The sequence below is a fragment of the Ambystoma mexicanum genome, chromosome 9 (assembly GCF_040938575.1).
Source record: "Ambystoma mexicanum isolate Mex_15411 chromosome 9, UKY_AmexF1_1, whole genome shotgun sequence".
Classification (NCBI taxonomy): domain Eukaryota; kingdom Metazoa; phylum Chordata; class Amphibia; order Caudata; family Ambystomatidae; genus Ambystoma; species Ambystoma mexicanum.
The window spans coordinates 704,132,527-704,157,211 of record NC_090931.1 but is presented as its reverse complement, the minus strand read 5'-3'; the positions used below and the strand labels follow the sequence as shown (position 1 = coordinate 704,157,211).

General features: G+C 44.4%; 1 protein-coding gene across 1 annotated transcript in view; it reads left to right on the top strand.

Annotated features, from left to right (window-relative positions):
* The window catches only part of PLEKHM3 (pleckstrin homology domain containing M3), a 1,064,501-nt gene extending 1,040,290 nt beyond the window's left edge, over nucleotides 1-24,211 (top strand). Inside the window, exon 8 of the mRNA XM_069615595.1 lies at nucleotides 22,044-24,211. Within this exon, the coding sequence (XP_069471696.1) occupies nucleotides 22,044-22,221 (178 nt within the window). The 3' untranslated portion in view covers nucleotides 22,222-24,211. The remainder of the gene's footprint in view (nucleotides 1-22,043) is intronic.
* Nucleotides 24,212-24,685: the final 474 nt, after the last annotated feature.

The following is a 24,685-nucleotide window of genomic DNA, read 5'->3' as shown; positions in this document are numbered from 1 at the left end:
TTAAACGTTGAACGAGGTGCAGATCATGAGTTATGGTTGTGGCACCAAGAATCAAGTAACTTGTTTTGTCTTCATGAAATACTGTTATTGGGTTAAATAAGGAATTAAATATTTTTGTGTGAGAATTATTATGGACGTTGCAGATTATTCCTAGAATACAGTCTTTGTGGTTGTATACACAATGAATGAGAATTTTCCAATATGGTTTGGGAGGAAAAAGGGTAATCATTTTCTTCTGGATTAATGCAATACAAAGTCTCGTACGTTATTTGTAAATTTTAGTGCAAGGTGTTCCTTGTACAAATGGTGACTGTGAATGTCACAAAGCCAAAATAAATATTTTCTCTTTCTAAGGATTTTGTTTGCAATGTATAAATATTACCTGCATTAGGTCACAATATCTCTTGGGATTTGGTTATTACCAAAAATTAGTAAGTGTGGAGAATTTACAAGAATATATTGCAGAATTATAAACATTTATGATTTTTGCCAAATAATCGGTCAACACAAAAAGATCAGGGTAAATTCTGGTCAGTCTTTTCAGAACAATGAACAGTAAATGCTTTCTTAAAAAATGTGGGCATACATAAACATATTGATTCAAGATCTGCTCAGTCTTTCTTCTTTTTTCCTTCCATTTTTTGAAACCACGAGTCATGAAAAGCGTTAGCCCAAAGGGCGACTATCAGCGGGTGCCAGAGTCCGTCTTCATTGATCAGTTTACACATAGTAACATTAGAGACATTAAATCCTAGACCTAATCTGTTGAGGACATTCTTGCCAAAATCTCTGAGGCTGGAGAACTCCAAGAGGACCCCTGCCACAGATTTCCCAGTCCTGTGCATCTGCCTGTTCCTGTCTTGCTCAGCGACCATAGCTTGTCAGATAACCTCCACATTGGACAGCATGGTCCCATTCCATCTACATATTTACTTTTCCCCAGGAGTGCCCGCAAAGGTGGTAATGCTAAGCACAATGGGTCTAATTTAAAATAAAAAAGAGTAACATGCATGGAAGGGGAACAGCGTATGCTTGCACTACATGGTGTAAAAATAAGTGTTAAAACATGTAACACTTTTTTTAGGCCCTGTAATACAAATAGTTTACATGCTGTCTACTATTTACCATTTAAGAATGCATTTTCAATGGCTTCCTAGGGAATCTGCCCTCTTTTAGCAGGTTCTATAAGCAGGAAGATTCCATAGGAAGCTATTGGTTTTACACCAGTGTTAAAATGTCATGCTGGTGTAGAACCAGGTGGTTCTTGAAGGTGGAACATTAATGAAAGGTGGGAATAAGACATCCATTCAATGCCCTGCTACGCTTCTGAAAATCTGAAAAATCCCCTGGAGTATAAAATAAGACAGTAAAACAGACCTAACACTTTTAATCCTGTCTTCAGCACCATTTCATAAGCTGTGGGGGACTCAGAAGTCAGATCCAATATTTGTATTTTTGTTGAGCCCCCTTTAGGCTTGTAATTTCATAGAGCCTACTTCTCTGCTCCATTTCACCCCCCATAAAGTCTCTAACATTTTAGAGCATACCAGATAATATTTCATTCTTGCTTCTTAAATGGTTGAGAATTGAGATCGACCCTCAGTCCCTTTCTGTTTCCCTCTAAAAGCACTTTCACAGAGTCCTACTTCTACCATGATTTTTGGTCACCTTAAGCCGTTTGCTGCACAATATCCTTGCACTACTAGTGTGCGCCCTCTTGTTCATATCCTACACCCTTTCTATACTGCACCTGCCCATCTCGTCTGACCTTGCCATCAGTCGTCCCAATGCCCTCATTCCTCTACTATTCCCCCCTCCCCTGTAGCTGTTTCCTCTTACGTCTCTTCTCATAATGCATCTCTCACTAGCTCTTCTGTTAATACTCACTCTCGCCCTACCCTTTGTTACCTCCATGCCTACCCCCTAATCACTTCCTCCCTGTTCTCCACCTCTTCCCATCATGTCCCTGTCCTTGACCTCATCCAAGAAAGGCACCCTGGCCAGCCTACTTCATCTAATCTCATTATCCCCATTGGCTCCCCTCCAGTAATGCTGCACCCCTACCCCCACCCTTTCCCTAGTGATGAGGCGCTGAAATGGCCAAACTAACTGTAATCCTTTTCCTTACAGATCACATTGCTTCTCATGATACCCCTCTAGAAGCAATGGGCATCCCCAAGACGTGAATCAATCCCCTTGACTTGGCTACACCCCCTACCCTGCACAGTAATGCTAATACCCTTTTGCAATCCTCCTGCTCTCCCGAAAGAGGTGTGAGGGTTGGCTTAAATATCAACAATACCCTCCTCTATACCCACCTTACACCCTCTGACTTTCTACCACTCTTCTGTGAATTTCCCAAGTCCTCCAACACACCCATCTTGCCATCCTTATAATTTGTTGTCTCCGGCCCTTTCAACCTCTTCTCTGTTCTGGACCTCTTCTTTTACTCCATTCCCATCAAGGCAACCTTATTTATGGGGATAATGTATGGGGTAAATGGAGCGGGGGTGCCAGGGGTGTCCCCCGCTCACTTTAAAAAAATATGGGGGTTGCGTGGGGTTCCCTCGCAGGTTCCATGGGTTAATATTGCCACACAAAAACCGCGCCATTCTTGTATGGCGATATTTTTGCGGGGATATTAACACATGGAACCTTCCTGCCCTCCCGATCCATCAGTGGAGCTTGATTCAGAGCAGGTCATCTTGCATCCACAGACCAGGTTCAAGAAGAGAATGGAGACAGTTGCAGAGAGTCCGCAGTTAGAAAATCCACCAACATACTGCTACCTAGGGAGAGAGACTACTCCAGGTGGTACCCGATGGTGGAAATCAGATCTCTTTCGCTACAGTAGGAGCACCTCTCCAAGATGGACTAAGGACCCTCCCCACGGAAATAGCACAACTCAGTGCTGTAGTCCTAAATAATGGTTGAAGAATAAGACGTTGCCCTCCCATATAGCTCTGAGAGCAAGCCCAAGGCAATGTTGTGCCTCGTCTATGGGGGCTAGGGAGCCTATTGAGTATCTCTGCCTTCTCCCCAGATTTTAGGAGCTGGATCTTACCCCTTTATAGAAAACAGCACGGCAAGGGAAGAGCGAACAAAGGGTTCCAAGAGACACTCCTGCTATCACCATCTGTATGCCCGGGTGACCTGCCCGAATAAACCTTCTGGGTACTGGTTAAGACTTTTGGGGGTGGGGGGAGAAGGTTTTTGCCAGGTTAAATTTGGGCAGCACAGAAAATGCCATGTGTCAAAGAACATGCCTGTTGCATCCATGGGAATCGGATGACCTACTGCACGGCAAGGGTTTCAGTCCAAGTTGTTGGAACAGTTTACTCCTGGTGATCACAAATCTCCCTGAGTATCTGGTATTGTGGAGCAGGTCTCCCAGATTCAAGGAATTAATGGAGTCGTTCTGCCACAAAGACCAAAGCCTCACAGTACTAGCAATAACCTCTTGGGTGTGCCAGGTGATCCAAGTGTTATGCATGTGGGGAAAAGGAGCATATCTCCTATCATTGTCCCAAAATATTGTGCATCAAACTCCAAATGTTTACCTGGAGCATAGACGTTTAAGAGGAGAGTAGGCCCAAAAACAATCTGGAAAAAACCCAAAAAGGTAGAGAGTCGGCTAAATATCGATTTGAAAGGAGAAACAAGGAATGAAACATTCAAGAAAGGGTAGAGGTATGAGAAACAGTCTTAGATATGACCCTGTCAGGGTGGCACAGGAACCCTTCCAACCTGGGGTAGGCCACCTATTAGAGAACAGCCAAAGCTGGACCTAAACCAGTGGTGGCATGGGGGAGTTGAGAGGGAATCCAGCCCGTAGCTTCTCAGAGTATCTGAATACATGCAGGGCTTTGGTACCACAGTCCCTATCTCTTTATCTGGAAACCTCTGTCCTGGCCAGGCCTCTTTCTGTCATTTCGGAACATTCCAAGAAGCCATCGAAAAAAAGCAGCTCGATATTCTAGTACTAGACCCAGGATCAACAGCAACTAAGATCCTTTGCATCCTACAGAATAAAGAAAAGCCAGCTAAAGAAAAAACATCTACCAGAATGCACTTAGGTGCAACAGCCAAAGCCTGGCCTGGAGCAGTTTTGCTTTAACACACTTTTAGCTCTTTTAAAGCTTTGCATCCTATTAAAGAACTCGGAAAGGAGCCCCACAGCAACCCCTGTCTTCACAGTGTCACTCCAGGGGGGGCAGCAGGGCAAAACCCCAACAACTGGAACTGGCAAGAGACTGCAGGGGATCAAAGGTGACCCAGAAACCCTCCCCGACCCCCATTTACACAGAAACTCACCAATAATTGGTGAGGATCCCTGGAAAAACTGGCAACAACAGCACATGGCAGCCTACTCAAGAATGGTGATTGAAACAGGGAGGGGCTGTAAGTCTTCTTAAAGACTTCCAGGGGGAAGCCCCAGCCCCAAGGCGCATGTAGCTTAGCTAGCTATTGGTCAAGGGGGACAGCTGAAATAGAGAGCCAGTCAGAGCCAAGCAAACATCTTAAGTAGGAAGGGCTGGGCTATAGAAAGCCAGCAGTTGCAGAAGAGGGTGAACGGCATGTGAGTGAGGTTTGAGGAGGAAAAAGTGGACTGAGGGACCAGAGAGGAGTGCTGAGTGGCTGGAAAAGAACTTAGAGAGGAGTGTTTTGGCCTGTTTGGACAAAGTGAGGTAAGGTGTTAAAGTTGAGAAAGCGGTGCCAATTATTATAGGTGGGAGGTGGGAGTGGAGACTGAATAGGTGTTAGAAAGAGAGAAGGTAGGAGTAGGGAAAGAATATTGGCGAGGGGACAATGGGCATACGAGAGGAGTTTTGGAGTCAGAGATCGAAAGATGAGGGAGTTTAAGAGTAGTGTTGGGAGAGGCTGTTTGTGTAGGTAAGAGAGAGGCAAGTGAGACATAGGAGGGTAGCGGCTTGTATAGAAAGGTATAGTGGTGGGAGTGTTGGACAGAGAGAAGACCAGGATAGAGTTGAAGGGAAGTGACAGGAAAGCAGAGAAGAGAGAGAGAGAGAGGCTAGGCCAGTAGATGGAGTGTTGAGAGAGAGAGAGAGAGAGAGAGAGCAAGAGGGAGACAAGTGGGCGAGAGGCCAGATTAGACAAGTGGGTGAGGAAAGATGAGGACTTTAGGCCCCCTCTTATGGAAAAGAATCGACCCAGACAGTAGGGGTACCTTGGCGGTAGTCTACCATGATTTCAAATGGTTGTGGTGGAATAGGAAAGCCTGAGCTAGGGAAGTGGGAGCTCACTTGGAGGTCGAGGTAAGGTGCAGAGACCACCCCTAGTCGGGAAACCCCAATTTAGTCGCCAATATCTATTTTTATAATAAAAAGTTAGAACTAGTAGCCATTGACGTGAGGTTCCCTTGTATCAACTTTCTCACCACCTCCTTCCTATGTTTTTACCTCGTTTGTATCTCAAGCTCTTGAACGTCTCATTCTCCTGACCCATTGTCCTTCTCTGGCCTTGGCTCTCCCCTCCATCGTTCCCAGCTCCTCCTCTTGACAGTTCCCCGGCTCAGATGGCTGTCTGTGATGAGCTGGGGCCCGGGGAACGATCCCCAGCTGAAGAATAGCCCAGAACTGCATTCAGTAATACTTTGAATTGCTATTCTGGTAAATATTTGACTTTGCCATGAGTTTGGTGTTTCGGGGAAAGGGATATTTTTGTTTTATCACTGTGAACTTTCTGCAGCACAATGGAGCACTTCTGTCCCCAGTGCAGGTTTTATATGTTTGAGAAGAACAAAGCTTCATTGTGCACAGAGTATTTGAAGTCCTAGGAGCCGACGAACCTGCGTCTCTGAGATTGTAGTGTTCACCATGGTGAACCATGTACTGAAATAAATGTCCATTTCAAGGTTGCATGTGATTATTGGTGTTTCTGGATGTACATTACTGTTACAGGTAATTTGATCATCCCATCCCTTAATGGACCACATCTCACAGCTGAAGCAGCAGGGCTCCCGTTGAAACACTGCAGACTCTGCTACTGGGGAGGGGGTTTACCAGTATTGGGCCTCTGAGAATTTTGGTACCCTGAAAGGAGCCATGGTTGGCTGGCAGATTTGTTTTAGTAGAACCATGCTCCTGGCCATTAAGCTCTTGACCAGTGGTACTCATGAAAGGGGTCTGTTTGCTTACTTTGGGGTTTCTTGGATGCTATATGACTGTCCCCTTCCAAGCATCGGCCACCATGGTAGGGTGACCAGGGGGATCCACGCTATTCCACCCCCTGTTCTATCATCCCCGACCCTGGTGGCACTCCAGACAGGGGACCTTGTCACAGATAACATTGGATATGTTTGGTTTGGAGTACATAGAAAATAAGGCATGGGGTATAGTACCCATATGTATCTACTTCATTACTTTAAATATACCCATGCAGTCCTAACTCTGATGTTATTTTTTGAAATAGGAGCTATTTAAAATGAATCTTCATATAAATGACATTCTATACCCAGTCATGCTCTTTGTAAAACAACTCTTCATTTAAAAAAAAAGATACTTGGAGCCAAAAAAAATCATACCCAATTCATAAAAATAGGAAATCTAAATATTGAAAGTTAAAAGAGCTTAAATACATATGCACATCTAAAGGAAGGTCCAATAAACCTGTGTCCCATTCTAAACATTCACTCCATTGTTCCACCAAAAAGTACAAACATAGCTTTCGTACATCACCCTGAAATATCTTGTGGGATTCTTCTTCATTCTCTGTAGATTTAGTTAGCTACCAAACATGTGCACACATTGCAATTTCCTTTAGAAAGCCTATATAAAATTATCTTTAGGGCTCTAACTGTTCATTGGCAAGACATGTTTCTCTTCTATCTCTGGTACTCGAACACTCATCAGGATAAAACAATATTGCTAAATCCACCTTCACACATTGTTCATTAGTCTACAGCAAAGTGAAATCTTCAACATTCATTTATACAGGTGCATGACACTTTATACATATTAGATACATGTAGTTAATAATCATGTAGTTAATAATCAAATCCTGTTCCTCTGAATCTTCGGGATGTGCTAAATTGCTAGTCTCTTTGACCTAGTTGTGAAATCCAGATCAGTGTACCATCTGTAATTCTGCTGAGTCAACTGCTAATCCTTTTACCTTACTGTGACAATCATTTCTGATGACGCACTTTACCAGCTATTTTTACCCTCCTCGCTGCCTTTGTAACCTAGGCCTTAGCCCTCATTACCCCTTGATGTTTTGTTTCACTTGCTGCAGTTTATTCTTCTTCCCCTGACTTGCTGCTAGGCCGCCTGGTGAGTTCCTTGTGAACTGTGCAGTCACTATTTCTGCTCTCTAGCCGCCCCTGCTTGCAATTATGGCTCTCTCCATCTTTCCTATCTACTCAAATTGCTACTCTTATCATCTCTCCTACCCCTCTCCCAAAGCCTGGAAAGAAAAAATATGTGCAGGCACTCCTGGTCTCCAACCCAGGATTGCCCACTGCTGAAACATATGTCAATGCTTCCTCCAGGCAGACTATCACTGACATCCTCTTTATCTTCCCCTCTCCTAACCTATGACTCCCCATATGGTCTCTATCCTCTCCCTTTTCTTCCTCACTAATTAATGGTGAAACCAGAGTAGATGTTCTCTTAGCACACTTCTCATCCTCTAGGTGCATCATTAATGTCTACCAGAATGGCACTATCATGGCCCAGGGCTCTCAGCCCAGTCTCCTCCTTCTTGACAGGTATCTCCCATCTCTCACTAACTTCCTCCGTTCTCTGATCATGCCACCGTCTGCCACCCCTCTGGCCTCTTTGCCTCCACCAACATGTGTACCTCATCCCTGTACCCCGCCTCAGAAGACCTTTAAAGTTGGCAGCCAGCTTCACCTAGCTACCCTCAATTCTGGTCTGAAGGTGGAGTGGCTCTTGTATTCCCTAATGGGTCCCTGCTTCCATCATACCCACTCATTCCTACTCTTCCTTTGAATGTCTCGTCTGCAAGCTTTGTGTCTCTCCTACCCCTCGCTCACTCTCGCTACCATATACAAACCCCCTGGGCCGATCTCCCTCTTTCTTTTTGAGTGGGACGACCTTGCCTCTTCTCTTCTGACATCTATCTCTAAACTTCTCGGAGAATTGAACATTCATCTTGACACTCCTGATACAGCCACTTTACTCTTTCACAACCGCTGTGACTCTCTCTCCATCAACATTATTACCTCTGGTCCAATCCACTCAGCCAGGCACACCTTGGTTTTGCTCATCTCAGCTGATATCTCCTTCTCTAACCCTCTCACTACTCCTCTCTCCTGGTCATGCCATGCTCTCTTTTCTTCCCATCTTGAGCTCCTGGGCTCCCTCACCAAACCTCTGCCCGCACTGCCAGATCCCTTCTACGTCATTCATCCAATGAAGTGAGTGTCAGTAGCTGCTTTTGCCGCCTCCTTCATCCCTCTGACCCCCATTGCTGCTGGGGACTCTGACACTGACTCAGCCCTTGCTAAGCTTCACATCTATATTTCCAACACCCTTGACACCCTTGCTCTTGCCATGAGGAAGTGAGTAGTTGGTATTATTCAGAACTAGCCCTGCTAAAAACACAAGTGCAAAGTTACAGAGTGGAAGTGGTTGGCTTCTAGCACATCCTCTGACAAACTGGCCTGTTGCCTGCTCCAAGCAGGCCTGGATTGGCCACCGGGAGTTTTCCCGGTAGGCCTCGGGACATAGGGCCTCTTTTCTTGAGGAAGGATACATAAATGTGTGCGTATGATGATGATTGTAAGGGTGCCATGACGGCATGCGCCTGCGCATTGTGAGGGGCACGAATCTGTATGTGCCCTACTGTGCTCGGCAGGCACAGGTGCGGCCGGGCCACCCATGCTGACTTCCTGCCTGCCACTGCAGTGCTCTTCCAGCAACGATGAAGCAAGCAAAGCAGACACCTGCATCGACCAATCAGCACTGGCAACAGACTGCAGGGTAACCAGGGTTCCGTTCCACACTTCGAGTTCCACAGGTATGTTGTATGTGCATGTGCTGGCAGTGCTGCCACCATGCCACTCAGCCAAGGCTTAGCCCAAGGTCTTTTTTTTTTTTAACAGTTTGGGGCATCAGAGCACTCCGTTAGCAGCCTTTAAAGCATCCGTCTGGCAGGCATTGCCTTGATAGTGTCCGACCAACTAGCATATCTGCAAATGTGTTTTAGAGTTAACCATTTGTTCTCTGGACGCTGTGCTATTTTGAGGCTAAATCGCAGTTGCACCCGAATAAAAGAAGCCACTTATCTCGGTGTGCAGAGTGTGCTTTAAAAGTGAGAGTGACGTTCTGTGCTCAAAAGAATAGCCTACGGTCAGATTGTGTAGAACCACTGATAATGCTGGAGAGGGAGGTTTGACCACAACGTTAAAAATGTGCCTTTTATATCCATTTAAACGGGCATTTGATTGCAATGCGGGGCTTTTATGCTAATCTTTCGGGCCATAGTTACACTGCCTGCTCCTGTCCTGTGGAGCAGTGGCTGGACAACTTTCAAGTTTGTTTGAGAGCGATTGGAGGGGCTAAATACAATGATGATTTAAAAGAAGCCACCTTACTCAATTGTGTGGGTGCAGAGGCTCTGAGGATATTTAGGAAATTGCCTAACTGTAATGATACAGAATAAGGGTCTGGAGACTCTACTAGTGGTGTCAGGAAATATGAGACTGCATTGTCAAAATTGAACAAACATTTTGGGAACAAGACAAATATTGTTCTAGAATGCTATAGGTTTTTTTTCCAGGAAACAAGACAAAGGTGAATCTGTTGATGCCTATGTTGTTGCATTAAGAGGTCTTATATCAACTTTTGACTTCACAGGAGTGGCAGATGAATATTTGAGGGACCAACTTGTTTTACATGTGGCAGATTCTCGGATTCAACAGCAACTATGGCAAGCAAAGAACCCAACATTGGAACAGGCAGTTGAAATAGCAAGGTCAATAGAACTGGGTGAGAAAAGCATGAGGGAAGTTCAAAATAAGCCAGAATGTGTTGATATAAAATCAGTTCAAGACATCAGTGATGGAGGATATAATAAAGTTGAAGAAGCTTTAGTTGCCATCGTAAAAAGAATAGTCAAATCAGATTTTGGTATGAGTCCTAAACAGGATAGAGAAACTTTCCAAAGATCGCATTACAAATGTTATAAATGTGGATGGTATAGACATACAAATATAGAGAAGGATTGTCCAGCACTCTCAGCTGAGTGTTACAAATGTGGACAACTGGGTCTTTTTGGCAAAGTCTGTCGCAATGTCAGAGGCAGGGGCAGATTTAATTCACATTGTAATGCAACAAGAAGTAACAGTCGCTATGGACGAGGTGCTATGACAAGTGTAAAAGCTTTAGAAGAAGTTGGTGGCCCGAGCAAGTTGTTGGCAATCACGGATGGTTTTGAGGAGGAAGTACAAATACTAGCTTTTACACCAACTCAAGGCACTGTTGGTCCATGGGTGCCTATGGCTATAAATGGCATAACATTACAAGTTATGGTTAACACTGGTTCTCCATATACAATGGTAGATACAGAGACATACCTGAATGTGTTAAAGAAAAGAATAGAAGACTTAAATATGACCAAGGTCAGAGCGACCGGGTATGGTAAAACACTGATCAACATCATAGGTTATACTTGGGTGCATTTGGACTTTGAAGGAAGAAAAACCTACTGTAGGTTATATGTGGCTGAAAATGGATTTTGAATAGTTGGCTGGTGGGAACAGGCATCTTTGAGGATTAGGATACATCCTGGTGAAAGTATACCTATTTTGAGCATAACTGACAATAGTTGTAATTCTTCTGAAAATTTAGCCAAGAGTTTTCCTAAAGTTTTCAATGATAACATTGGTGTTCTTAAAGGTTTCAAGCATCGCATTATGCTTGAGAGGTGCAAAAACAGTGGTGCATAAAGTGAGGAACATACCGATTGGCACCGAGAAGAACTACAAAAGAAGTTGGAAAAGTTATGTTCACTGGATATTATTGAGCCAATAGAAAGCTCATATGGCTATCCCCAATTGTTATAGTAAAAAAACCGGAAGGGTCGATTAGGATGTGTGTTGACCTGAGAGATCTTAACAGCAACATTTGGGTAGATCGCCATCCCTTACCCAACATTGGGGAAATGCTCACTACAATGAGACCAGCGAGGTTTTTTACTACGTTAGCTTTATCTTCTGCGTACCATCAGGTTGTTTTGGAAGAAGAGTCTAGACACCTTACATCATTTATAACACATTTGGGAGCATTTAGATATAAAAGGATGCTATTCGACCTGGCGTCAGCAGCTGCTGTTTTTCAGAGACTGATGCATCATCTCTTTAATGGTTTACAAGGTGTATATTATTTTCAAGACGATATATTAGTGTCAACCATGTCAGAAGAAGAACATGATGCGAAGGAATAAAGCCAAAAGAAGCTCTGGTGAATACTATTCTTAAAATTCCTGATCCAATCAACAAAGATCAGCTTCAGAGTTTATTAGTTCTCAATATTATTCCAAATGTGTAGATCACTATGCTGACAGAACAAATAGAATGAGAGAACTGATGAGCAAAGGTAAAAAATGTGTGTGGTCTGAGGAATGCAAGAAATAATTTGATGCAATCAAAATGTTAGTTAACAAAGCACCTACACTTGAGATGTTTGATTGTAGTGCAAGGACAATGATATCAGTGGATGCCAGCAACATAGGTTTGGGAAGTGTTCTGGAACAAGTGCGAAATGGATTTATAGTCCCAATTGCTTTCACTTCTCGAACTTTGAGAGGAGTGGAAAAGAACTATTCAACTATTGAGAAGGAGGCTCTGGGAGTCAAATGGATTTTAGAGCATTTCAAAGGGCTCATTTGGGGAATTCCTATTGAACTCAAGACGGATCACAAGCCTCTCATACATGTCTTAAATGCAAAGAACCCTCATTTGACATCCCCACGCATAAGAAGGTGGACCTTGACCATTATGCAATATAATGTCATTATAAAGTATATCCCAGGAAGAACAAATGTAGTGGCTGATTGTTTTTCTCGTCTTCCATGTGACAATGAAGGAGTGGACTATAATGACAATGATGAAACAGCAGAAGAACAAAGTATGGATTGTATCATTGCACAAGTGCATTCCAGTTTTCTGAAAGAGGAATGGATTGAAGCCATGAAACGAGATTCAGAACAAGAATATTTTAGAAGAGCGGTTGAAAGTGGTTGGAGAGATGTCAATGGAGATATTAGATCCAGGGAGAAGATAAAGGATGAAATATCATGTGATAATGTATGTATTTACCGAGGAGATTGAATAATTCCCCCAGTGACATTGAGAGAGAAAATCATGGAAATTGCCCATGAAGGTCATGTGGGGGAGGAGTTTAACGAAGAGAAGGGTGAGAGAAGCCTACTGGTGGCCCAACATGTGGAGTGAATTGGAAGCATTCGTGAAAGAATGTTCTGCATGTGCAGTAGCTGATAAAGGGAAGTTGACCAGAATCACACCACTACAACCGGTAGAAGTTCCTAATTCTGTGTGGACAAAGTTGGCCATTGATATAGCTGGGCCATGTGAGATATTAGAACCACAGAAAATGTATTTTATTGTGTTGGTTGACTATACATCCAAATGGGTGGAGTGTGGAATTGTTGAGGAATCTGTGTCTACTAGGAAGGTTACACAATTGTTGGAGGAAATATTTAATAGAGAAGGTGAACCACAAGAATTGATATCTGACAATGGAGCTCAATTTATGTCACAAGAGGTTCAACAATTTTTGAAAGAACGAGCCATCAAACACAGCACGACAGCCTTATACCACCCTATGGGAAATGGCTTAGTAGAAAGAATGAATCGTTTTATAAAAGGAGTCATCCAATTAGACATTGCCAACAGTCTGCCATGGAAAGAAACACTCAAGGAAGCACTTAATACATATAAAGTAACTCCACACTCTGTGACCGAGGAGGACCGTTCACTTTGATGAGAGTAACAATTGCCACTAACGGATTTAGACCTTCTTGGATGACATTGAAAAAAACTAAAAAAAATTGATATGGAAGAAATTGTGAAGAAAGTAAAGAGGAAGCAAGAAGGTGAATACAAGAAATACTATGATATACAAAAGCATGTAAGGGAGAGTAGTATTGAGAGAGGAGAATGGATTAGAGTAAAAGAACCTAAGAGAGTCATGAAAGGGGAGTCAAAATTCCGGCCCCCACAAAGAGTGGTTGATTATTCAAAGAAGTCTGTGCTTTTGGAGGATGGTAACAAGTGGTCTTGTAATGATATCATACTAGCAAGGAAGGAAGATGTTCAGAGAGATTGTGCCAGTCAGTGCTCCAGGAAGGAATATTGAAGGACAATCACAGACTGTCAGGGGAAGCTGGATAGCACATTACACTGGCAAGTGATAGTGGTACAGTGGAGACATCTAACAATCAAAAGACACCTGGAGAATTGTGTGAGAACAACAACATGTCTAATATGTCCTCAAGATGTGGGAGGATTGTGCATAAATTCAAGAAGGATTTTACTACTGAAATGAATGACATCTGTGAAAACATTCATTCATGGATGTGCCAACTTGGAACTTTGAAATGGAGCTGCCTTAACTATGAATCCTTTGTCAAGCATTTTAGATAGTGAAAGTTTTACAGTCATTGCCATGCTGTTTGTTTTTCTCCTTCTTTTTGAACATAGTTTTCATTGTGCTTATTGTTAAAAATGTTCTTTTATGTACATTGTGGGGGAGGAGATGTTATAATGTAGAATGTCATTGTATATAGTTGCATATCAGAGCATGCTTCTTGTATGGTTCTAGAACTTGAGTTCAGAATCATACAAGAAGATGTCTGTAAGTTGAAGGTTGGCTGTTGGGGACTTTCTCCCAATAAACTATACTTGATACAGCGGCATTTGGAGCTCCCTGTATTATTGTCAATTCACCCCCTATCCACGCTCTACACCTAACACATTATCTATGCTCAACCTCTATTTGCGCCCTGACTCCTCAGAGCACTGAAAACATAAGAGGAAGTGTGATGAGGTCGAGGGGGTGCCCTCGACTGCTGCAGCTGGCAAGGTCTTGCAAGTTTCAAAAACTCCCCCATCGATTCACATATTTGTTCCACCCTGCGTGATCTATCTAGTCAAGAAACCCTGGAATTGATTGTTCACTTTGCCAGGACAGTTCAAGTAATATTGCCACCTCACGTGAACTCGCACTTGCTCTGATGACAAATAAAAAGGTGCGCACCTATTCATTTAGACCAACACGTCCATTGCCTTAGTTATGAACCCATGCATGCAACCCCTCCACCACGTTTTCTTAGGTGCACACATGCCTTTGGTATGGTCCGTGAAACAGGGCAATGTGTGGGAATCGATTCTGATTGGTGCTGGTAAAGGATTGTGTTGAAAATTGTCGGTTACACACAAGCAGATTACATATCTTTCTTCCATCTTCCAGTGCAGTAAAAACGATTGCCATCAACAAGTGCAGTATCGTCCGGCTCCTAAATACATAAGGGCTTCTTTTAAAAATCAATAGCCTGCATTATATTTGACCTAATGTCACAACAGCTACAATGCTTGGGGTGTTGTGCTGGCTGGTGTTACTTTGCGCCCATTGCATATTGAACTAAATCGCTAACTTGGCACTTGAAAATCCAGAAGTATTCCTATCAGCATCTCAAGCTGTGCCAATATTTTGCATTTCCCTTCTATATCCACGGCAATCCCTGCTGTGATGCCCCAAGGCACAGCGCCATCTCTGCGTGTGACACAGTGAGCGCGGATGAGAGATAACTCCTGTTCCTAGTTTACACTCACTTTCAGTGCTGTTGCATGGTCTGAAAGCGCAAAGTCACTACTGCACTGAGTGATGTTACATTGGAAAATCATATACATGTTTCGGTCTTTGGAGCCTCCCCTTTAAAAATGGATTTCTCCTACCCGTATTTGCCCTATATGTATTGACTGTTTTTTAATATCACTGTACCTTTTAAAAAAAAGTGTGACTACTTAATCTTAGCTGTTCCGCTCCCTTCCTCACACACAACACAGTCATTAAGACACACACATCCCACCCCAGCTAGGTGAAACCATTCTCCACCACAAACCACCATGATTGCAACTTTGAAAAAGGGTCACTCTGACCACATTAGTCTGTCACTCATGTCACTCGTTTACCTCATGCACTCCACGACAGTTATACAACGTTTCATTATAGCCCAACCCTTGCATGCCCATGCGTGCCTCTCATCCACATTCACACATTTCCAATATGTCACCATGACTTACCCCGCCCATTTCCTGTGCTCATCCTCACCCACTCTCGCCATCAGTCAGCAATCCTTGCACAATGTCACCCTCAGTCATCATTAACATCTACACTAAAAGGCATTCATGCTTATTGACGATTTTAAAAAAATGTGTTTTGTGTTTTAGAAGAAAACATTTATTTATTTATCACTTAGTTCCCCAACAAAAATGTTATCATGTACCGTGACTACACACCCACCTCATGTTTTAATTTTTGATGTATGGTGCTGAATGAGGCTCAAACTCCCAATACACATTATACCTTAACAAAAAGTGCAGCATGCAAACACGTTGTCATTGGCGAAGTGGAGCCACGAATAAGCCTACCACTATGGTTAAGCGCACACGCGCTGAGCCACTGTCGGGACACTGCGGGCGCTTCATTGGCGTGACTCGCTGATCTCATACCAAGTCAACCTTTTTGTTAATTATGGCTAAATTGCCACCTATAAGCTGAAACTATTGCATTAGAGTGCAGCTAGAGAGAAATATCATAGGAGGTTAGGCACAAAGCCTGTACATGTTGTTTGGTTATATTCACCCACCCATTGACTGTCCATCACAATGCTAATCTCTATGTCCATTTTTGACTGCTTTCTGCCCCTCTCCACCCAAACCACCTCCTCCTGGGATCTCTTTGAGCTAGCCTTACGAAGCATTACCATCAAACTTTGCCATCAAAGTGCCTGCCAGTCTTTTATCTGTCTTCTGAGAGTTAAGGCCTTCATTGGGACTGTAAAAGCGCTACTAGTGAAATAGAAACCAGGTCTGCCTTCAGCCACTCGATTTATAAGCACTATGCCTGTCCTTCACTGAAGTCCTGTTAAAAACAAGCACTGGCAAAGCCAACCGTTTAAGCTTGTGTATCAATTTTAGGCATTTACCAGGCAGTGTTTTAGGCAAGATTGTATGCAGTACCCTTTGGGTGCACTACAATAACTCTGGCCTCCTGGCAATAGGGACCCAATCCTTGGTATAAGTCTGAACTACACAGGTTGGTAGTGTGGCTGAGCAGCCAGACTTATCTCAAGAGGCGTCAATGTGAGCAGTAATGTTGTGACGGATCTGCGTGAAATGACTAAGTTTAAAAGTCCGACCACCAAAAGTCCGATTTTTTTTTTCTTTTTTCCCCATTTGTTTGCATAAATATATGTGGGGGGAGACCCCCCCACAACACCCACCTTACGCCTATATATTTTATATTACCTTTACCCCCTCCACATATATCTATGTGAACAAATGGGAGTCAGCATTTTGGTGCTCAGACCTTTTAACCTCGGTCATTTTGGCCTAACCCGTTGTGACACATAGTTTCACAGTACAGTCATTTAAATAAACACACGCAAGGTTTCTTGACAAAAACAATTATTCATTTATTTCACAGTCAGTTGTATAAGCCTTCTTCAGAAGGGAACAATAATGTAACATTTAAAATACACTTCAAAACACACTCTTAGTTTCTATAAATCAGATGATACCCATTGTGGATGGCACACAGACACTTCCTACACCCTCAGGTGACTTAAATAGCTCGGACACTGTGGATATTGATTGATCACTGGTACACTTAGAGCAATACTGAGTTTGGTGTAAAAGATAGAATAGAGGAATAAAACAAAGGTTAACAAATAATTCATAAACAGGTAAGTACTTTCGAAACCTTCCAATGTTCAGTAAATTAACCCTTTCCTAGGGAAAAGCTAAAGCACAGAGTCAGAGGTAAGAAGAGTCACTCAGGGAGCTAGGAAAGCCAATGTTAATTACACAATGTCAAGGGGAGATGAAGATCTTCTTTGCAGGTAGTTAAAAAGTCTTGCACAATGTTTTTAGAAATGTTTGTTGAAAATGGAACACTTGAAGGGCCACAAGCTGGGAGGGTTGTGAGGGGAAAAGCTATGGCAACTCTGCAAGGTAACCAAGGCAGGTCTCAACTGAGAGCAAGTAAGGCTACACAACAAGAGGTAAGTTCTCTTAGACTTTACAGTACCGCTGGTTAGAAGAAAAAGTTCCAGCTGGCTTCTGTTCCTGTACAGCTCTGCAGATCCTGTTATTCCTGAGAGTCAGCCGTGGGAACAAGAGGGAGGACGTCTGGGGACTCCTGCTCTGCAATGGGAAGGTCATCGGTAGCAATGGGCAAACTTCAATTCAGCGGTCTTTCGGTGTGTTTCAGCTCCTCGCATCTGACAGCAAATAGCAACACTGTGGTTCTCGGATATCACTTCAGACTTTCCTTGCTTCTGGGGTCCAGCACTCTGTTGAGATGGCACAGGTTTTGCCAGTCCTGTATCAGGGAAGTCCGGAGGATCTTCCTAGCGCTTGGGTCTGACTTGAAAGCAACGCACACAATTTGGTGTTCCTCTCCCTGGCACTTCGGTTCCAGCAGCAGTGGAAATACAGCCAGCTCTGAGAGGATGTCCAGACGGGCTTTCTTTTGAGTTGTTTAGTCCCACCAATTCAAGGGGAGAATTCGTCCTTGCAGGGCTTCTCTAATCGAGGTGAATTCAGAGCTTCAGCACAACAGCAGGGTTTCACTGGGCAAACCAATGGTTCAGGAGTTGCAGCAGGCGTCTCTTCCAAGTTCTTCTTTGGATTCCTTTGTCCAGTGGTCGACTCTGCCTTCCAAGCCAAAAGCCTTGTCCTTTATGCAGGTTTCCCCCATTCATTCCAGTCTAGCTGTCAATCACACAGCAGGGTGGCTATCCTTGCCAGACAGCCAGCCGGCCAATCACCTTTGGATGCCATCCTGTAACCAAGGGGATTAAACACGGGGAGTTTCGGGCACCTCCCTCCCTTCCTGCTCCTGCCAGACATACTGGAGCCAGAGGTGGGCTTCACTCGTGAATCCTGCCAAAGACAAAACGGACCAAACCTGGTTTGGCGCACAGAGTAAATCTCAGGAAGGACCTTTCAAAAAAGAAATTGTGAAAAAAGATGACCGGGCCATTTTGACACAATGGGCACCCATGGGTGCTTTACTGCAGCTGTGAACGCAGCCTGCGGTAAAAACCCACAATGGTAGTAAAATGAAAATCACTACCACCAGCCCTTAATTGTAGAAAGGGTAACATGAAAATGTTACTTGAGAAACTAGACAAAGCGGGTACTAAGTAGCCCCTCCAGCACCCTATTGTAAGATAGTGTGTGCTGGATCTAGAAAGTTACAAAATGTAAGTAAAGTCAATTTGACTTCATTGCTCTTGGAAACAGTGGTTTCACCAAGAGAAAGTATTTAAACCTTTGGGAAAACTGAGAGACTTCCCTGTGCCACTGCACTGAAGGTGATGTGTGTCACAATGCAAAAGACGACGCCTATGGAGTTTGTCAGATTCCAAAGTAAAAAGAAACACAGAAAACACATAGAATTAAAAGTACAAAGTCCCAAAGTTCAGCAAAAGAGCTGGGGGTTTCTAAGGTGGGAGAAATTTAGCACTAAACTGAAAATTCTCCCTATCACAGTTGCAATCCAGTTAATATCACTACGGCAGTGCCTGGCAAATGCCTTTCTCATGCCTCCACAAGAGCCAAAACTATTGGCATTTCCAATGCTCATTTAAGAATTCCCTTTATCTGTGTGCCCTTCCCAGCATGGGAATAGAATGAAATGGATTAGGGATGCATTTCGTCTGGCCACCTTTAATACTGGACAAATTTGATTTTTCCTCATCTTCCATAATGTGTAACATCCCCGTACAGCCCCACTTGTCCCTGTATAGCACCATCATGAACTTATTTTAAACATGCGCTTTTATACATATGCTTAGAACATGCTTTAAATGCACTCATTTTGACTAATTTCATTCAACATTTTCTTGGGGGAAATCCCCAATCCCCTCATAAAAAAGTTGGGCTCACGCGCTGTGCTCGCTCGTGCAGCAAAATATGGGGCCACTTTGAAAAATGTTTCCAGGGCCACTTCTGGTTCCCAGTCCAGTCCAGGCTCCAAAGACAAAATCTGTAAGGAATTTGCCAATCCTAATGCAGTCTCCACTTCTCCTCTTCCTTCCCAGGCACTTTGCTCGGATCTGACCTCTCATTTCACAACCAAAACTCAGGACATCCTTTCCTCTCTCGCCTCTACTCCACTCCCTCCTCCACCTGCTCGCAGGTCTACCTTGGCCCTTCTTCCCCCCTACTCCTTTTCATCCGTAGCACCAGATGAGATTACCAAGACAGTTTGCTCTATGAAAGTCTCCTCGAAACAGGTGCTTCCCTGCTCCTCTAGAACTACCAAGGACAACCTTCCTCGCTCCCTCCCTGGCTGAGTTCTGTAACCACTCTTTTGCCACAGGCTCCTTCCCATTACCCATCAAGCACTGCCTTGTGCACCCGCTCCTAAAAAAGCTGTCTGCAGACCCTTCCTGCCCGGTTGACTACCGTTGTATCTCCACCACCCACTTATTGGGCAAACTCTTGGAGAAGTTGGTCATTTCACAACTGATCCACCACACTGAATCCATTGGTTGTCTCCACGACCACCAGTCTGGCTTTAGAGCAGCCAGAGGCATGGAAACCGCTCTCCTGAACACCCATGTGGACTTACTCTCAAACCTCGACTCCAATTCTCCTTCCGTTCTCATCTGCCTTGATCTGTCTTCTGCCTTTGACACGGTCAATTACTCCACCCTCATAAATCGGCTCTGTGATACCCTCGGACTCACAGACCGGGCACTGGATTGGTTAACCTCTTTCCTTTCAAATTGGCCCTCCCAAGTGCAACTGGCCCCTTTTCTCTCCTCTACGGGCTCTATCCTCTTGCCGTGACTTTTCAACATTTACCTTGCCCCCCTTGCCCACTTGATCTCCACCTTCTATCCTCATTTTCAGTGTTATGCTGATGACACACAGCTCTCCTTTAAGCTTCCCTCCTCTTCTTCCTCTCGTATTCCCTACTGTCTGCTAGTCAGGCATGGTGTGCTTTTAATGATATCTGACTTAACGCCAGTAAGACTCAGATCCTTCTCATTGGGACCTCTTCCCGCACCTTCCCTCCTACTCCTTGGCTTCCTCCCTGTGACCTCTCCCCCATCCTTGTGTGAGGCTAAAAACTGGGTGTTATCTTCCACTCCTCTCTTTCCTTGGTACTTCATAACTCTGACCTTGTCAAGAAGGCCCACTTTCAGCTTCACCTTCTTAGGCATGCTCCCTTTCGTAACCTTCCCCCAGAAACTCAATGTCTCCAGAGCACTGGTTCTCTCCAGGTTGGATTACTGCAAACGCCTCTTCTTTAATCTTCCTCTTTTCTCCCTAAACCCTCTTCAACTAATCCAGAATAGGACTGTGAGACTTCTCCTTGGCCTCAAGCCCAGGGATCTCTCCTGCCCTAAAATCTCTTTACTAGCTCCCAGTGATTGCAAGGATCAAATTCAAGACCCTCTGCATCATCCACAAGGACTTCTGGGGCCTGGGATCCCGCTACATCCAACTCTCTCTCCCTAAATACCTCCCTGCTAGAGTCCTTCGGTCCTCTAGCTCCAACTCTCTGCAGGTCAGATGTTTCTCCAAGGAGAGAGTGGGGGGTAGATCTCTTTCTTCAGCAGGAGCTGCCCTCTGGAATGGACTCCCTGCCCCTCTCTTACTTGAGGCGAATGTCCTTAAATTCCGGAAGCTTCTCAAGACCTTCCTTTTCTAACCCTCCTTCCCTCTCCCACTCCTTTGCTAGTCTCCACCTAACGATGCGATTGGTTGCCTGTGCCCTTAAGAGCCTTACCTGGGCCAGGCCCTCCTTCGACCAGTCTTCCCCAACCCTTTTTTATCAGCACTTGCCTTTGGGCACCCTTCCCTGGCTATCCTACTGAGTCTGTCCACTCCTGTCATGCATTAGTTGACCCCCGCCCCTTTTCTCTCCCCAGGCACTTGCCCTCCTGGGCTCTCCTTAGCACTTGCCCAGGGTGCCCAACCTCCTGCACTTCTCCCTTTCCCACTCTCCTGATCCCATTGTTCGCCCGATCACTCCCTCACCCTGCACTTCTAGTTACTGCACTTGTCAAAAGGCCTAGGAGGACCGTAATTGTTATTTTTTTCCTCTGTCTCACCCTTTTGTCTTGTGGTGCCTGGAAACACTTTTTGCTGTATAGGTGTCATACAAATGTTCAATAAATACATTTTAAAAAGCAATAATTAAAAACAGAGCGTGAAATACATTTAGGCAAAACTCATTAGAGAAATTATGTGGTTACCTGGTAAATCTTCTAAATTGGGGGCCTGTGATCTTTTACTGCGCAGATGGTTCTTACTGCAATTGAGCAAGCACGATCAATGGGGAGGGAGAACGGAGTCTGGTGAGCTGCGGGTGTCAGACTCCTGCCCTAAATAGTGGATACATTATTCATTTTAATTTTCAAGTCACATCCTGGCCATATTGCTTGCATTTCCAATTTGTGTTTGTAATTGGGTACTACCGTATTGTAGTCTCAAAGAGATGTTTTGCTCTACAAATTGGTAGTAATAAGAGTTTAAATGGGTGTGCAATAGAAAGAAAACCTTCATTAATGGGACGAGTGGCATGGCTGCCTAGGGTGTTATAACCATTTGCAGGCTATCCAGAATTGTTTTATATCTGGGAACAGGGTATTTAAAATAAAAAATGTTCTTATCACTAGGATGGGTATCACCCTCATAACTGGAAAATAAACACTGTCAATGTTAATGTTATTTACTTGTTTCAGTAAGCTATGTCTGTATGGTTCACCTTTACTGTCTGCCTCATTTGCAGGTGTGAGTGCTGTGGTGCCGTGTATCACTCAGAGTGCAAGTCGAAGACCGTGCCCTGCCCAAAGTGCGTCAGGCGGGAGCTGCAGAAGAAGCAGAAGTCCTTCTGGAAGCGGCTGAACATGGACGACAGCTTCGAGGAGGCCTGCAGCATGTTCGAGCTGCCTTACCACAACACATGACTTCCTGCCCTCCCACCCCGATCATCTGCTTCTCGAAAGCTCCCAGCTCCTCCTCCCCTCTCCATCGACTGCTGCTTAGCTACCAGGCTAGCCTGAAACCTTAGTTGGAAAAACAAACCAGTCGAGTACACTAGAGGCCCAGCCCATTATTATGCTTGTGCTGCCAGATGGACAGAGAAGCCTGGGTGGCTTCACTTGAGGGCCAGCAAACTTGCTTGGCAGTGGAAATCGGCGACCAGCGCTCATTTAAACGATGTGGTTCACTTGCACTGCTTCCCTTCGCCGTAGCCTGACTTTCCAGACAATATTGCTTTTGTCGACCACAGAAACGTTGCAGCGAGAGACATTTGCCCTCTGTGTACCCATCGGCAATTATTCCTATTTATGTAACGTATCTATTCTTAGGGCGCTCTGGCGCATCGTGTGCAGAATCTGTGACCGCAGGCCAGGCCTCGCCTAACAAGTGCATTATGTAGCATTGCACCTGGGTGGCTTTCTTCCTCTTTTACACTAGATTTATTTAAGAGCAGCACTTTATTTGCCCCGGGTGGGGTGCCATTGCCATGTATTTGCGGCCGCAAGCGCCTCGTGATTCATTAACGAAAGGGGGCAAACTTTGAAAACTGGGTTTATTTAGTGCAGGGATCTGTACCTGAGCTAGCTAATTGACTCCCAACATTCGGGTTCAGGGAGTGATTAAAAAGTGATGTGCCAGTTTGCGAAATGGCTGGCAGGGTGGGCATGCTGGTATGTAGAGAGGGATGAGCCCTAATATTTGCACCAATGCATACGGTATTCCCAAATCTGCTTGAATAGTAGCTCCTTCCATGACAGGGGGCCAGTGGTCCCCTTCAACACTCTTTCACAGATGGAAAACCTAGCAACTGCCTCCAAGCATGTCCCGCAGCTCCAACGCTTATAGCCATGTACAGGTGTGGGGGCCGAACTGGCCGTCCATTCAATAATCTCTTGTGTCCAGTGTTTCCCATTGTGACCTCATCCAGTTTACTGCTAATTATCCCTCACGTCCTTCCCACAATGTATGTCTGCTGCATAGACATGGCTTCGTCACATCCTGCCCTGGCTGAAGTACAGCAGTCAGCGGTCTCTATTAATATTGTTACTCAACTCCAACCTAAAATAGAATTTGCTGCATTTGAAATGTTTGCACAGACTGTTCTTAGGATTCATTGGTTTGCTAAAAATGTGTCTTTTTTATATGTAAAAGATTGTTTAGAGTGAGCATTGGATTCAGGGTTGTGCCATCACCCGCCCCCCCGCCTCCCGCATTGGGTGACCAGGTCCTGACCAGCCAACAATCAAGCAACCTTTGCTGGCTCTTTGATTAACTAAATGGCAGGAGATGGGCCAGTGTCCTTCAGGAGCTGAGGACTATGGGAGCCCTCCAACACCGAGCGACATGCAACGGTCTTGCTCTGAAAAGAGGGGCGCATGAATAGTGTGGGCCTGCACTGTGCCAGGGCACGTGACTCACCAGGTGCTACATTTAGTGAAGCAAGTTACTAAAAGAGGTTGTTTTAAGTATAGCAAAAATATCGTGATATGTTGTTTGAGAACCAGCTGTTCCTTAAAACGCCTCTTCTATACATGAGCAACAGGGAGTCACAGAATCTAAGCAATTTAGGCTTCAGCATGTGTTTCAGTCACCTAGCATAGGCACACACTGGTTAGAAGCTGGATTCTGCTGGAGTTTTAACGCTCTACTGTTGGGTTTCGCTGTATGTATGTTCTTTGTAGCTTTGTTTCTGTCATGTCAGTGTGTCACAGTAGTCTCTTTGCATGACTCTGCACTCTAAAAAGGTGCAGCCTGGACAACGCAATGTGCCCCTTTTGTGGTGTAAATCGTTTTATTTTTTTGTTTTCAGTTGATCCCTGAATATTACTGTGAATTGGCGAGAAGCAGGGTGTGGCATGTGCGTGATGCCACTGCTGTATGTGTCCATCTCCCTTTCTATATATATATATATATATATATATATATATATATATATACATATGTATTCTAAGAGATATCCATACAGAACACTGGCATCTTATTATACAAGAAGTCGAATGGATGATGAGTAGTTTCTTCAAAATGCTGAAAGGAAAAACAGCCAAAGCCAGGAGTGAGCCCTGATTGCTCCAACCTCTCATTTCGTCCACATTCAGAGCCGCATTGTGCAGGCCGGCGTCTGTATATTTTATGTATGTCTTGTGCTGGGATCAGAAATGATGACGTGTGATGCTGTGGCTAGAGAACTCTGTTGAGAGACTGTGGCTCCCCGCCATCTCATATGCTCCTTCTGGTGGACCTTCGTGCCTATGGTCTCCATGCCACATCAGTACGCACGTGTGCGTCTTGCAATGTGCAATACGTATGCACCATCAAACAAGTTGGCTTTTGGGGTTTCCCTGACTTAATAGGTGTGCTTAGTGTAGGTCTTGAAATGTGCGATACGTA